The 13,551-nt window shown below is 32.1% G+C and overlaps 2 protein-coding genes across 2 annotated transcripts; one reads left to right on the forward strand and one right to left on the reverse strand.

Moving 5' to 3' along the window:
- Positions 1–3,451: 3,451 nt before the first annotated feature.
- LOC131848382 (protein PFC0760c) lies at positions 3,452–6,741 on the forward strand. Its single transcript, XM_059198208.1, has 8 exons — positions 3,452–3,601; positions 4,176–4,361; positions 5,422–5,808; positions 5,894–5,959; positions 6,053–6,115; positions 6,202–6,282; positions 6,369–6,428; positions 6,622–6,741. The coding sequence occupies exons 1-8, from the start codon at positions 3,452–3,454 to the stop codon at positions 6,739–6,741; spliced, it is 1,113 nt and encodes a 370-aa protein (XP_059054191.1).
- A 1,105-nt stretch (positions 6,742–7,846) lies between these two features.
- Positions 7,847–13,110, reverse strand: LOC131846989 (farnesol dehydrogenase-like). Its single transcript, XM_059196423.1, has 7 exons — positions 13,036–13,110; positions 11,467–11,604; positions 10,429–10,597; positions 10,004–10,145; positions 9,464–9,593; positions 8,718–8,843; positions 7,847–8,064 (listed from the first exon to the last, which is right to left on the reverse strand). The coding sequence occupies exons 2-7, from the start codon at positions 11,596–11,598 to the stop codon at positions 8,020–8,022; spliced, it is 744 nt and encodes a 247-aa protein (XP_059052406.1). The 5' UTR covers positions 11,599–11,604; positions 13,036–13,110; the 3' UTR covers positions 7,847–8,019.
- Positions 13,111–13,551: the final 441 nt, after the last annotated feature.

Here is a 13,551-nt window from a genome sequence, read left to right on the forward strand (position 1 = left end):
AGCTGGCCGAGCAATTTAGACTTTTCAAATGTTAGAAGTGTTTGATAACCATTCCATAAATCATAATTGGTAGTATGTCCAATTAACAATTTTAACAGCTGTCAATTGACATAACTTCTAGACTCGGGAGTCTTCTGGATTCCTGATTCTAGAAGCTGCGTGTTAGATTAAACAATACATGTGTGAATATAATAGTTTATCTGAAGGCGTAGCGATGACAATAAGACCCATGACTAGGTGAGACACTGAAGACTTTAATGATATAGTTTAATTCGTATACTTGAATAGTTACTTAAAATAAAATGCTTTTAGATCATAACGTCAAAACTGAGTATATTCTGATCATTTATAGGACGAAATAAAATATTTCTGGAAAAAGTATTCTGATCTGATCAAGTTGACCTCTCGTATAATATCATCGCTTCATTTTAATAAGTATAATTAGAGTCTATTTAATGAACGGATATTTTTGGTATTTTTGTAGCGCAGAAAAGAGTTCTCTAACGATCATGGTTTCATATTAACTATTATATAATTACGGAATTAGTTTAAAGAACTAATTAGTAATGTAATAATAGGTAACGTGCATTGCTCATTATTCACGTTATGATAAGTACTTACCTGGTTGGTCATAACTTTAACAGTTCTTTTCTGTTTGTGTTCTGAACAATATCTTTCTGCTCATTTCACAATTGGTTTTATCTGAGGGAGTATTTCTACCCCATAATTATATGAAACAACGATTTCTACCGCTCACATGAGGATATAAATCACAAGATAAAAAATAGTCATATGTTATGCATGATCTTTGATGAGATCTTTTTGATATCTATAGATTAGAGATATTTTGATTGAAGGCAATTAAGTGAGTTAAAGAAGTAAATGCAAGTGCGATTAAAGGGTAAAAACCGAGAGGTCTTAGTTTTAGTCTAATGGACACGCATGAATGTTATCACGCGCATCACATTATCATGTGATACACGAAAATTAACCCACGAAAGAGTTTGTTTAGTGTATGTAGAATTTGTAAATAGTCTTGTATAGGATTTCTATTATTTGTTTTATATTACCGAAGTCGCTAAAATATAAATTTGAAATCAACGTTTAGTTTTAATCTCGAAGAGCCTAGAAATTAAATACATCTATACTATAATATAATATATAAATATATCACTACATATTTGGTTTTTTATTTAATATAATACATAATTCGTTGCTATCGAGATTATGCTATTATAATCTAATAAAAACAACTTCACGATCCCCATTCGTATAGCTACCGATGACCTTTCCTGAAAAATATAATGTCTAATAATACTAATAATAATTTCATTATAATTTCTTTTACCAATGTAGCAGCAATATTTCTGTATTATGTTATGATAGTATTCATCTGGGTGTTTTCTATAAGTATAGATATAGAAAATACCCAGATGAATACTATATATAATATAATATATAAAAAAAGAATTAAATACTTAAGTATATAATATTTAGAGATTTGCTTAGTTTGATAAAGGTGACTCTGTGTGATATGCATAATGATATAATGAAAATTTACGTCTAGATATTAGAACTATCTTTTGTCTCAAAAAAACAACAGAAGTCACGACTAGTATTAGTTAATTATTATTGTACAATAAAACCATACGTCCTCAAATAGTGTTCACACAGAGGAAGTGAATATCCACTGTGATGTACTATAACAGTCGGCATGATGATTTCTGTGGGGTACGGAAGTTGCCGACGCGACGCTTTGGCAATTCGGGTGGCGCAACACGCCGCCGCGCCGTCCAAATGATAGCCTCATGGCGATGTTCTACGCGTCTGCGGGACCTTCGATGGAATTACACGCCCCTATATACAGGCTGTCTATCCATATATCATACTAATATTCTAAAGAGGAAAGATTTGATTTTTCTGGTTGTTTACTTCTTTGGAAAGGATAAAAATAAAAATTAGATAGATATCTATAATGTACTTTTCTTAGCCTTATTTTACTTTTTATTATACAGAGAAGAAAAAATTATACTTGAACATTTTTCAATACATTTATGACAGTTAACCTGATTGTAAGTGATGGGCAACCGTCACCTATTTATTTGTTTATTAGCGCACAAAACAGATTACGATTAATTGTATTAATTTGTTTAGAAGCGTGTAGTTTGGTACAAAACTGAATTGTAAACCAGCTCTATGTATGTATACCCAATCTAAATTAAATACAATACAATAAATCAATAACATATAAAATATGTGCAAAATTATTGGCTAATTAAATATGACATGAAAACTATTTTTTTTAGTTCGTACCTACTTGAGGCAAAAGACTTTGCGACTACCAAATTACACTATTGATGAGCATTTAATTCATAAAAGGGCCGGTTAACGGTTATATATATCAGTGCAGTGGTAAATTATTTGCTACTTCTTCTACGTAACTTTAAATACCAAGAGTTAATCAATATATAATTTTCCACGAACTGGTAATAAATATTCTTTTATATATCGTATAGAATTCTTATATCCAAAATGTAACACTGAAATCATAATATTTATTAAAAATGTTTTTGAATATTATTACGTTAGTGAGCACCCTGTAGTGTGGCCAGGAACTTGGTTACATTATAAGGTATTTCCATCGGCGTACGTTGGATTAAACCGCAGCTGATTACTGATACGACAACATCTAGTCAAACAGGTAAGAAATTACAAAAAATCTGTTCACATTATTTATTAAATATGTATATATAATTTTAGACAAAACATTGGGTTCATCTAAAACAAGGCATACATTATAAAAAAATAAAAATGGGTCTGGCTACCCATTTTTATTTTTTATATATATTATATACATTATTTGTTAAGTAAATTCTTATTTATATTATTTATAAAAAGAACTAAAATTATCTACTCGCAAGACTTGTTTTTAGATACTGATTTGACTTGAAAAAGGTTAATCAGCTATAATTGCAAATTTCGTAGTAAAATATCACTCAAAATATATATCTAAAAATTATTAATTAAATGAATATGTCTCGATATTATGAACTGAGCTACTATATAAGTTACGTCCCCTAATATGAACTAGTCCTCATAGGTACCTATTTGTTCCGTAGATGTAAATAATAAAAGCATAGTATCAGCTTTCAATGTTTCTAAATTGCATAAATTATCAACTTGTAATAAATTCTATTATCACATAATTAAATAGTAATAGTTAATGAACCTCATTCTCATTAAATTAATTAATTAATAATTTTAAAGACTTATTGTGGTGCATTTATTAATTATATAATTAATCATTAACGGAAATTTTGAATTCTAATGACTAATTCTAACATACCATCACTTGTCTAAGCTATTAATTAATTAACGTGCATTAATGTACTTAAATTTGCTATTTATTTATTAAGTGACATTGCGTGTAGCCATTCCAGTAGTTACGAAGATGGTGCGAAGTCGGTCAGTGAGTTTATTCCTAGTGCTGTCGCTTTTGGCGAATGCCTTCAGCGTACCAATAGAGCCCATTCGACGGAGACGTAGCTCTCACCACAATAATCGAGTTTCAAAGGACACATCAAAATTGTCAACTGATTCTGTAAGTACTTATTATATTTTTATGTAACTGTAATACTAAATAAGCTATGAACAGCAGCACGGACATCACATGACGCCCGCGGTACTCCTCATTTCTTGTCCAGAAATGGCAACAAATCAGGAGTAGGTACCTCAAGCTAACTGTAATGCCAAACAAGGTACTTTCCAGCTGAGTCAGCTGGTAAGAAGCAGCCTATAAATAGCATCACGGACATCACGTGACTCCTGTAGTACTCTTCTGTTTGTTGCTATTCCTGAGGACTAAGATGTTATTACTCCGTAACCCTGAAGTTCACTACTATATCTCATTCTTGAAATCGGTAGAAACAAATTGTGTTCACTCTTGATTTGTTGGTGGCTTAAGATTACAAATACTTATATTTTTATCGATAAGGTCTATTGTTATAGATATGATCATTTATACCTACGAAAGGTAGGTATAAATGAGTCAAAAATTGCAAGCACTTCAATCTGTTTTTGTACTATACTTATAGTAGTAAAAGATATTAAAATTTTTATGGAAGAGTTATTATATATTAAAGGCAGATGTTATGAAATTGATTAATATATTTCAGGATGCAAGTTCCAAAGAATTAGACTCTGACAATGACATTACAAATCACAACAGAGACTTTGACGATGATGATGACGACGACTTCGATGAACCTATGCAACCAGCGTCTACTGTCGGAGGCAGTAACATATTCAGTCTGTTAAGACTCGCCAACGCATTGCTGCCTGGATTGAGCGGCGCAGATAACGTAAGTCATCAGTGCTACAACTAATACTCAATGATATAATTACACTGCAACAGGGTAACAATGTTGGCAAATAAGCGAATAAACTTTTGTTGTTGTTCGAAAATGTACAAAAAAAAGTACACTGCTTCTAATCGCAACAATATTAGTATAGAACAACTCGTTAAGTTGCCACATTGATGGTAAAAATATATCGTAATCAAATTTCTTCGTAAAAAGTCGAATAATTGAATTAAGAATATTCTTGTTTTCGGCCCACTGCCTTACTTCCGATGGTCGCAGGTTCAATTCCTCGCACGGTACAAATATTTGTATTCATAAGTAAGATTGTTTGATTATTAGTCTGAGTGGTTTCTATTTACATTATCTATCTATGTATTTACGAAAAAAGTATTTGTGTCGGTTGTCTAGTAACCATAATACAATCTCTGCTTAGCTTGGGAATTGTTTGCGCTGTGTGGATTGTTAAGTGTTATTAACAATCCACACAGCGCTAATTACTACAGATATTGCCATGTTTGTGTGTATCGGTATCGATGTTTTCAATATATAATAAGTATGTGTTTATAAAAAATATATATTTGTATTTATATCTGTTGTCTAGTGCCTATAGCACAAGCTCTGCTTAACTTGACACTAGACGGCGCTGTGTGAATTGTCCTGCAATATTAATATTATTTATTTTGAAAGTTAGAAAAACTATAAAGTTTAAAATGTGTAAGCTATGTGTGATATAATACAATTTATTGTAACAATATAAGATCAATCACTTTTTCACGTTATTACATGCGTTAACAATTTCACGGTCACGGTTTACTAATTAAAATGAGGATAAGAGCAAAATGACAATGTTGTAATTTTGTTGCACTTTTCACGTGTTTGTTTGCGGCGCTTCTGCACTAATATATATCCTACTGCGTCCACCAAGAACAAATGGATGGGACTAATTTTACTGCCTATGTATAACAAGGTAAGCAATGTTATATATCTATTATTGTAATATAGTCTTTGAAGCATATTAAATGTAAAGACCATAAAACTATAATCATATAATTATTTACAGCCAATATTTCACAACATGTTACGAGAATTGTACTTTTACAATAACCAAAGGTATATATTACGACGACAAGATATTGGAGATAATGAAATAGATATAGACTATGAAATAGATTTGAAACCACATGTGCCATCGCCAAATTTTCAAAGAAACGAAATAGATGAAAGTGGAAATGACACCTCAGAAATTGATGAAGATGATGACGATAATGATTCAGAAGTGAACGACGATGCGGAAGTATTTAGTACCGAAGATAAGGGAAACGACGTTTCTAATTCGAAACATGATTCAGAATCTAACGAGAACAGTTCTGATGATTCTGATGAACCGCCTGGTGGCGATGGACAAGGAGGCGGTGTTTTAGGTTTATTAGCTGGATTAAGTGGAGGTGTAAGTACAAATAATTGTTAGTTATTTATTTGTTAATAAGAAAGATATAAAATAAGATAGAATGTAATCTGAAATAATATTTCAGGAAGACGGCCAATCTGATTTGGGATCTTTACTAGCAACAGTCAGTGGTATTGTTGCAAATCTCAGTGTAAGTATATTGTCATTACATACATATCAACATAGAATATAATGTTTAATAATAATAAAATAAACTAAATGTAATTTCTTCTTTCTATTTTAGGGTGATGGCTTGGATCTAAACAGTTTAATTGCATCAGGAATAGGACTATTTGCTGGATTACTGGTACGAACAATATTATTTTCGTAATTACAAAATTTGTATTTTCATTTGCTAGAGTTTTGACTGTATAACAATGATTACGTTTTCAGTCTGAAGGAGCAGAGAATCCAGGAGCTGTGATTGCTAGTTATCTTCTCACATCACTGGATACTATTACAGGCGGCGGCGCAGTAAGATTACCATAATAAACAACCATTAGTACCTACAATTATTACTGATATTTCAGTAATAAAATTTTTATATTCTTCTTTTTCAGCAAAATAATGGTGCTTTCTTTGGAAATCTAGTATCGAAATTAGTTAAAGGAACAAGTGCGGTATGTACTAATTAGATTGTAATTATTTTTCTAAATCTAATCTAGTCCATAAACTTGTCTCAGAAATCGTGAGCATTATAGAAAGAATATACTAGGATATTTGTAATTGCTAAATTATAATTTGTTGCTTGCTTAATTTCTCCATTTCAACATAAAGACGGTACATGTTTGTTTTATTGTATATTACTTGCAGGCTGGCGATCCTGAAGCCAGCTCCGAGGAGAACAAAATGCCAATGGCTGACTCAGCAGGATTCTTCATAAGTCTTATTACGGCTCTACTTGGAGACATGTCAGGAGGGAGTTCAAGCTGATGATAAAATTAAAATAGGTGTAATTACGGCTAGGCAATAAAAACAACTTTTTTATATATAGATTGGACTCTATATATAAAAAATGATGTATATTTAGGTGTGGTATTGCCAGAGACTGTATATTTTATGCTAGGAGAAAAGATATATTTTCACTAAACTATGTACATGAGTTTTTTGATATCATATATAAATCCATTATTAGAAATAAAATAATACTAAGTAGTTAAATAACACAAGCAGTTTTGAAAACCTCCTCAGTACCTAATAGTATATTTTTAATACCTATATCTTTACGTAACGCCTTGTTACTTTCAGCCATTTCGTTATTTATCATTATCTAAGTTATTAGGTATGAATATCTACATAAATTATTATTTCTTCATATTGCACAAATAAATATTTACAATCTTTTTTCGTATTCTTTCTTTCTGTTGCACCTATCTCTCTTCCTGTCTGTGTCTCTCTCTCTCTTTCTTACTCATCTGTTTTTCGCACATTTACTACTCACGCTTTACTGCTCTTATATATTAAAGTTAATTTCTATACATTTACAGAGCCAGTCGTCAGATCAGCCGCCAGCATCGCCTCTTTGGGCCTTGAAAATGTCAATTCTGCGGTCTTTTCTTCAGTTTGGAGCCAGTGTGATGGCATCGGCATCCGCTTCGGCGTCTAATACTATTACTACATAAATTATTGTAACTTATAATGCTATTAATGTGCCATTGATAATTAAGTACCTAATAAAGTATTATTTAAGTAAATTAATAATTGATGCAGTTTTATTATTATAATATCATTGAAACTAATTTGTACTAATTGTTTCACCATAAACAAATTGATTCATAGTAAAACAATATGTTTCTAATCCAATTCCTGCGACATTTTGTAATAGTTGAAAGATTTCTAGGCTTCCATTCGTTTTAGTATCGAGCGTTAAGAGTGGTAATTTGTTTTTAACATCATTCTGCATATATAAATTATGTGTTTAACTGATTACCCCTTCTATTATTAAAAGGAATTTTAATGTCGAAAATAAAAGGATCATTACGTAAAAAATATAATATTTTTACATATTAATTTAATACATTTTATTTTCATACAGTATATTAAATTGTTTAAAACAAAGTTATTTTCAATATAAATAAAAAATGACCGTACTTCACTAAGTGGCAAATAACAACAAGATTCGCCTACAGATTGCATGGAAAGTGAGTAACATCTATCTTTCCTAGTACCTATACATTAAAATTCTTATATATATATTACCCATATATGTACTTAAAGTCTCTTTTCTGTAATTGGCGAAATGGATATTTCGTTGATCTGTGGAAATAAATATAGATACATTCTATAACAATTTTTAAAGGTATACCTACCTACTTAATTACAAAATAATATAATATAACTATTAAAAATAAGATAAAGATCTTGTATAGGAACGTGAAATCTGAACATCCTTAACGCTACTTAATTACATATGTAATTTATGTAGATATTTATCTATACCAGAAATACGCATTATATCTAAGTAACCGAATCAATTGAAAAAGGATGAGAAAATCGGTTCTAAAATTGGCAAAGATGCGTTATTAAAGCATCTTTAAATTATGCTGCTTTATAGCTATTACCCGTTTCCTTATCTGTTTACGAGTATTTAGTCAGTTGCGATCACATGTCCATCCTCATGATATTTTCATGTTAAAATCAGATCAGTCGTATGGTCATGAAAATGATTAGTTAGAACGTAATACAGTCAGATACATTTTTAATTTATAATACTAGCTGTTGTTCGAGCCTTCGCTTCCTTTTTAGTTGAAAAATAACCTATTAGTTTTGTGATACAATCTATTTTCACGCCAAATTTCATTGGTCTGGTTAGACGTTTAGTCATGAAGATATAAAACAACCAGATTAGACTCACTTTAAATTTTATAATATTAATATGGATTTTGTAGCTAGTCAGACAGTCTACTTACATTGACAGTGGGTGGCGTTGAAAGAGCATACAAAACAGTGTCTGCAATATCACTGGGCCGGAGTGTTGGGCAAATAGTAGCCGCTTCCGATGCCATATCCGTGTCCACTAGTCCGGGACAGATGCCCTGCAATAACGAATACGTCAGCTAGTTATGTTCCACTTAGAAACAATGTAATCCTTACTTCTCTATGAGACAGCAATAGTTACAGGGGAACCGCGTGGATATTTGATTAACAATCAAATAAACTTAGTAATGTAGTACAATCAATCCACCTGTATACTCACTGTATATCTATAAATACTACTGGAAACTAATACATTTAGAAGCGACATCACATCATGCATGATGCTGCATAGGTGAGTTTTGGAGTCAGCGTAATATGTTTTTCTCTTCCATTCATCACTGTTTACAGTCATCTCGTTATCGTTATCGTTTTCTTACCATATCATCTTTCACACAGTCCATCCATCTCTTTTTCGGTCTTCGTCTGCCCTTATAACCATCTACATTTTTTTTTATTAATAATGGGTTTGCGCTTACCCAGAAGATATCTATTCACCATAGACTTGAAGAATCCGGGGTTGTATTATAATTTATATGTACCTAACACCTTCCTTAAAATATTATATTAATTAACTTACTATGAATAATGTTAAATAATAATAATATAGGTAAATAATAATATTAATCAATTACATCAGGATTGTATATAAATTGGGTAATGATTGTAAAAATACACTCGCCGTGACTTTGATCTTGTTCTTGAAGGCCGCCAGCTCGTTCAGAAGTGAATGGGTAAAGGCCGTCACTGCATGCTTACTGCTTGGGTAGACGTTAAACAATGGCGAAAATGGAATGTAGTGTCCGGCAATACTGAAATATTGTTTTTGTTACTATAACCTAATTGTACATAGAGTTAAATCTACCTATACCTATTTATATTAATAAAGAGAGAGAACGGATTTTCAAATTTATGTTAATAATAGCTGTTATACTCGCCCTCGGCCGCGTGAAATAGGCATAACTTTTTTTATTAAAATAAATACAATTTGTAAAATAAAAGTGGTCATCAGGAGCAACGGAGCTCCTGATAATATTAGTTATCCGCGAGTGAAAGTCGAAATTGCTATAGCCGTTTCAGATATTTGTAAAAAAACAGACAGACCAGATTGTCTATTTTTGTATTATTATTTTTATTTTTATTATTAATATCGAACTGACCGCCGCCTGGGCCAGCCAACCAATTTTATTTCTTCTGTATAGATAATTCGTATAAAATATACCTATTGATATTAATGACGTGTCCATCGAATTGTCGTTTCACCATGGACGAGATAGCCCTCCGCGTACACATTACTAGACCCGTCACATTGGTGTCAATTGTTGCTATCAATTGCTCATCTTTCAATGGTTGATCACCCAAATCTGAAACATAACTATTATCTTTAATCACCATCCATCATTACTTCAGCTGGAGGTAGACCTTATACATATGCAATTATCGGAGGGAAGGGGATTGCTTGATTGTTTATGTATAGGTGACAAATAAGCCTGCTTTTCATCTGTAAGTGATTACCACCGCTCATGAGCACCCGCGACACCAGGGGAATTCGGGTGGTAAAAACATTAGATAAGTAGGTACTTATCTAATGTTTTTACTTTTTATATAGATATATCAAAACAAGACAAGTAATCAATGTCAGCTAACCAGTGATAAAACCAGGGTTCATGACACCAGCATTATTAACAAGGATGTCGGTGCCTCCAAAAGTTTCCTCTATCCAGTTGAAAGCTGCCACCACATCCGCTAACTTCGAAACGTCGCATTGCCTTGAGTGAATACTGCCTTTACCAGCTTCAACTTTTGATGACAATTCCTGAATTGTTAATAATAAGTAGCATTAATTGAAAAATGTAATAATTATAATTCAGGGCACTCACACAACGTCATCTAGTCGCAAGCTAAGTCTTATGTTATGGGCACTAAACTGTCACAAATACTTTAGTAAATACATACATAACATTCATAGAAACCACCCAGACTAACACAAACAATAACTCACGAATACAAATATTTGAACCGTGCGAGGAATCGAACCCGCGACCATCGGAAGTAAAGCAGTGTGCTAAAGCGCTATAACCAGGACATAAATTACGATTCGTAATCCGTAATAATAACTGCCCACCAGCTATTCACAATGAATAATAAGTGCCGAGCGGAGTTACAATTTGCATGTGTCCTAGTTAAAGGAAACCACAAATTGTCAATTGACTATAGTTTATAGGCTAATAACAACGGCAAATGAAGTTACAATTAGTATCTAGTTATCATTAATAGAGGAGCTCGTTTGTCATTTTGTACCTAATGTGTACCGATATTATATTCTCTACTAAGTTACTTAACTATGATAAGTACATTTTGAGGGTACCTACCTTTTAATAATTTACATTAAGTTAGATACTTACCTAAATTAAAAAAAAATGCGTTTCAAATTTTTATTATACCTACAACCTATAAACCGAATCTACAAAACTACATTTTAAAACTCTAGTTTTTATATTCTAATATAGAACCTATTTTTGCGATAATCTGAAAACTATACCTACTGAACGTATTTTCATGCGTATTTCATCAACAGAATCATTTAAGTCTCTTTTTTTATTTTGTGTAGATAGTATGCTCCCGTATTGTATAACCACAGCCAGATAAGTTAATTGTTATTTCCAGTGATTTAAAAAAACTCACCTCTACTAGGTGCACTCTCCTTGCGAGACCGACCACACAAACACCTGCGTTGGCAAGGCCCAAGCATATTGCGGCTCCGATGCCGGCACTTGCGCCAGTCACTACAGCTACCCGACCACGCCAGCGTTCCATATCTCGCTGGAAGTTATTTTTAATTTAGATTTAGAATATTTTTCTTATTATTATTTCTTCTATGATTTTGTATATTCGGCCTTCCAAGAAATGCTATTTTAGAATACTTAGAAGAATATACTAAACATGAATAAATGTTGGTAGATACAAATAATCACATCCAATCCAGGCGGCTTATTAACCATAAATGCATTTAAAGGCTGAAGGTTCATTAGGTGTTCTATTTATTGAATAAGTAGGCCATCTAATTGTATATCAGGTTTACCTACATTACAAATATACAAACATAGCATAAACAAATGTTTATTCAATTACTTGCCGTCTCACAGCCTACCAGGAAGCAGAATTACACGTCTAATGTCATGTATTTTACTATGTACACACCAGGGATGTTACGGAGCTTCGACTCCGGTTCCGTTAAGTCGGAACTTCCGATTATTATTACACCTTCGGTTCCGACTTCGGCTCCGACACTTTTAAATCGGAGATCGAAGCATAACATAGCGGCAAAGGCGGCCTGTGTCGACTGTTATGAACAGGTTCATACATGTCGCGCGGGGAATCCCGCCGACCTCCGCTACGTGCACTCAATCGTCAAAGAGAAAAGAGAAGACTAAAAGTCGTCGAAAAGAGAAAATTCATTGTTTTGTACGCGAATGTGATACGAGCAATGAAACTCGGCGACATACCTGATGTCAGTTGCACTGTACATCAGTTGCAACTGTGTGTGCGAACATTGTTAGATTGTGATATATATAATTATGCTAATTTTGTGATGGAAATAATATGCTAATTTTTTTTCACTGCTTGTGTTTTATTTTATATTAAAAAAAAAATGGTTAAAGAATGCTTTATAAAATTATAAAAATTCTTTCTCATGCCACCACTTCTGACCCTGCCTCCGACTCCGATTCCGATAAATCAAATTTAAAAACTCCAAATCCGACTTCGGTTCCGATAAAACTACCTCCGTTACATCCCTAGGTACCTACATACCAAACAGGTATCAGCAATTTATACTAATAATACACAGTTTCTTGTACAGATCGGTACCTACACAATTGCACACAAAAGTCAGTAAGTAAATCGGAAAATTACGAAGATTAAAAAATTGCGATTGTGAAACGTGCCAATTAACTCTATATATTATAAAACCTTTTAAATTTTGATAATCTTATATCAGATTTTTTAATGAATTACTGCCGAGAAAGTTATATAAAATATAAAGAATCATAAACATAAAAACAATACCATTGTATTTGAAAACCTCTTTTAAGTTGTTAAAATCAAATTCATGCACCGAACTATAATTTTCCAGTTATTATTACCACACTTAGTAGGTACCTACTAAATCACTAATTTCAGGATAGCTATTACAACAATATTAAAAATAAAGTATAAATAATTATGTAAATATTAAAAAGCTGGAGTACTAACCTCGTATAAACTTACGGCCAACTGTTAATTTGTTCTACGACACGTCTATCTCTGTGGCTAGCAGAGGCAATGTGGACCACTGAGATTAAACCGGTTATTGAACGGACAACCGTATAAAATGAAAATGAAAGTAACTACATACTCGTATATATGTATTATTTATCCTAGCGCTTTACCCAACTACAGATAACTTTACACAATTACATCTATATTTATTTCCAAGATATAAACTCAAATCGATCACAGGTGCATTTATTGCAGAGGATAGTTTTTTAATAAAATGTACATAGCTAGTCTTACTCGCTGATAAATCAAACTTTCTACAGGTGAAAATATTGCTTAAGTATTTATGAGTTTACCATTACATACGATATTTAATTTAATCTATTTCCCATATAATATTAATTTTAATAAAGTAATAAGAAATCTAGATTATATCAGTTTAATTAGGTTGGTATTGGCATAGATCAACTGTATCAATAAATATTGATAAAGAGTTCTTCATAAACATCAGGG

Source organism: Achroia grisella, unplaced genomic scaffold (genome assembly GCF_030625045.1).
Source record: "Achroia grisella isolate CSIRO2021 unplaced genomic scaffold, CSIRO_AGI_Agris_v1 utg109, whole genome shotgun sequence".
Taxonomy (NCBI): domain Eukaryota; kingdom Metazoa; phylum Arthropoda; class Insecta; order Lepidoptera; family Pyralidae; genus Achroia; species Achroia grisella.

Bases quoted from the DNA above. Each gene is read 5' to 3' on its own strand.
- LOC131848382 (XM_059198208.1), top strand. From the start codon at position 3,452: ATGGTGCGAAGTCGGTCAGTGAGTTTATTCCTAGTGCTGTCGCTTTTG. The intron at 5,960-6,052 runs GTAAGTATATTG...TTTCTATTTTAG, and splicing joins GTATTGTTGCAAATCTCAGT to GGTGATGGCTTGGATCTAAA. The intron at 6,116-6,201 runs GTACGAACAATA...TTACGTTTTCAG, and splicing joins GACTATTTGCTGGATTACTG to TCTGAAGGAGCAGAGAATCC.
- LOC131846989 (XM_059196423.1), bottom strand. From the start codon at position 11,598: ATGGAACGCTGGCGTGGTCGGGTAGCTGTAGTGACTGGCGCAAGTGCC. The intron at 10,146-10,428 runs GTTAGCTGACAT...GTTATGTTTCAG, and splicing joins GAACCCTGGTTTTATCACTG to ATTTGGGTGATCAACCATTG. The intron at 8,065-8,717 runs GTAAGTAGACTG...TTATTTCCACAG, and splicing joins CAACGCCACCCACTGTCAAT to ATCAACGAAATATCCATTTC.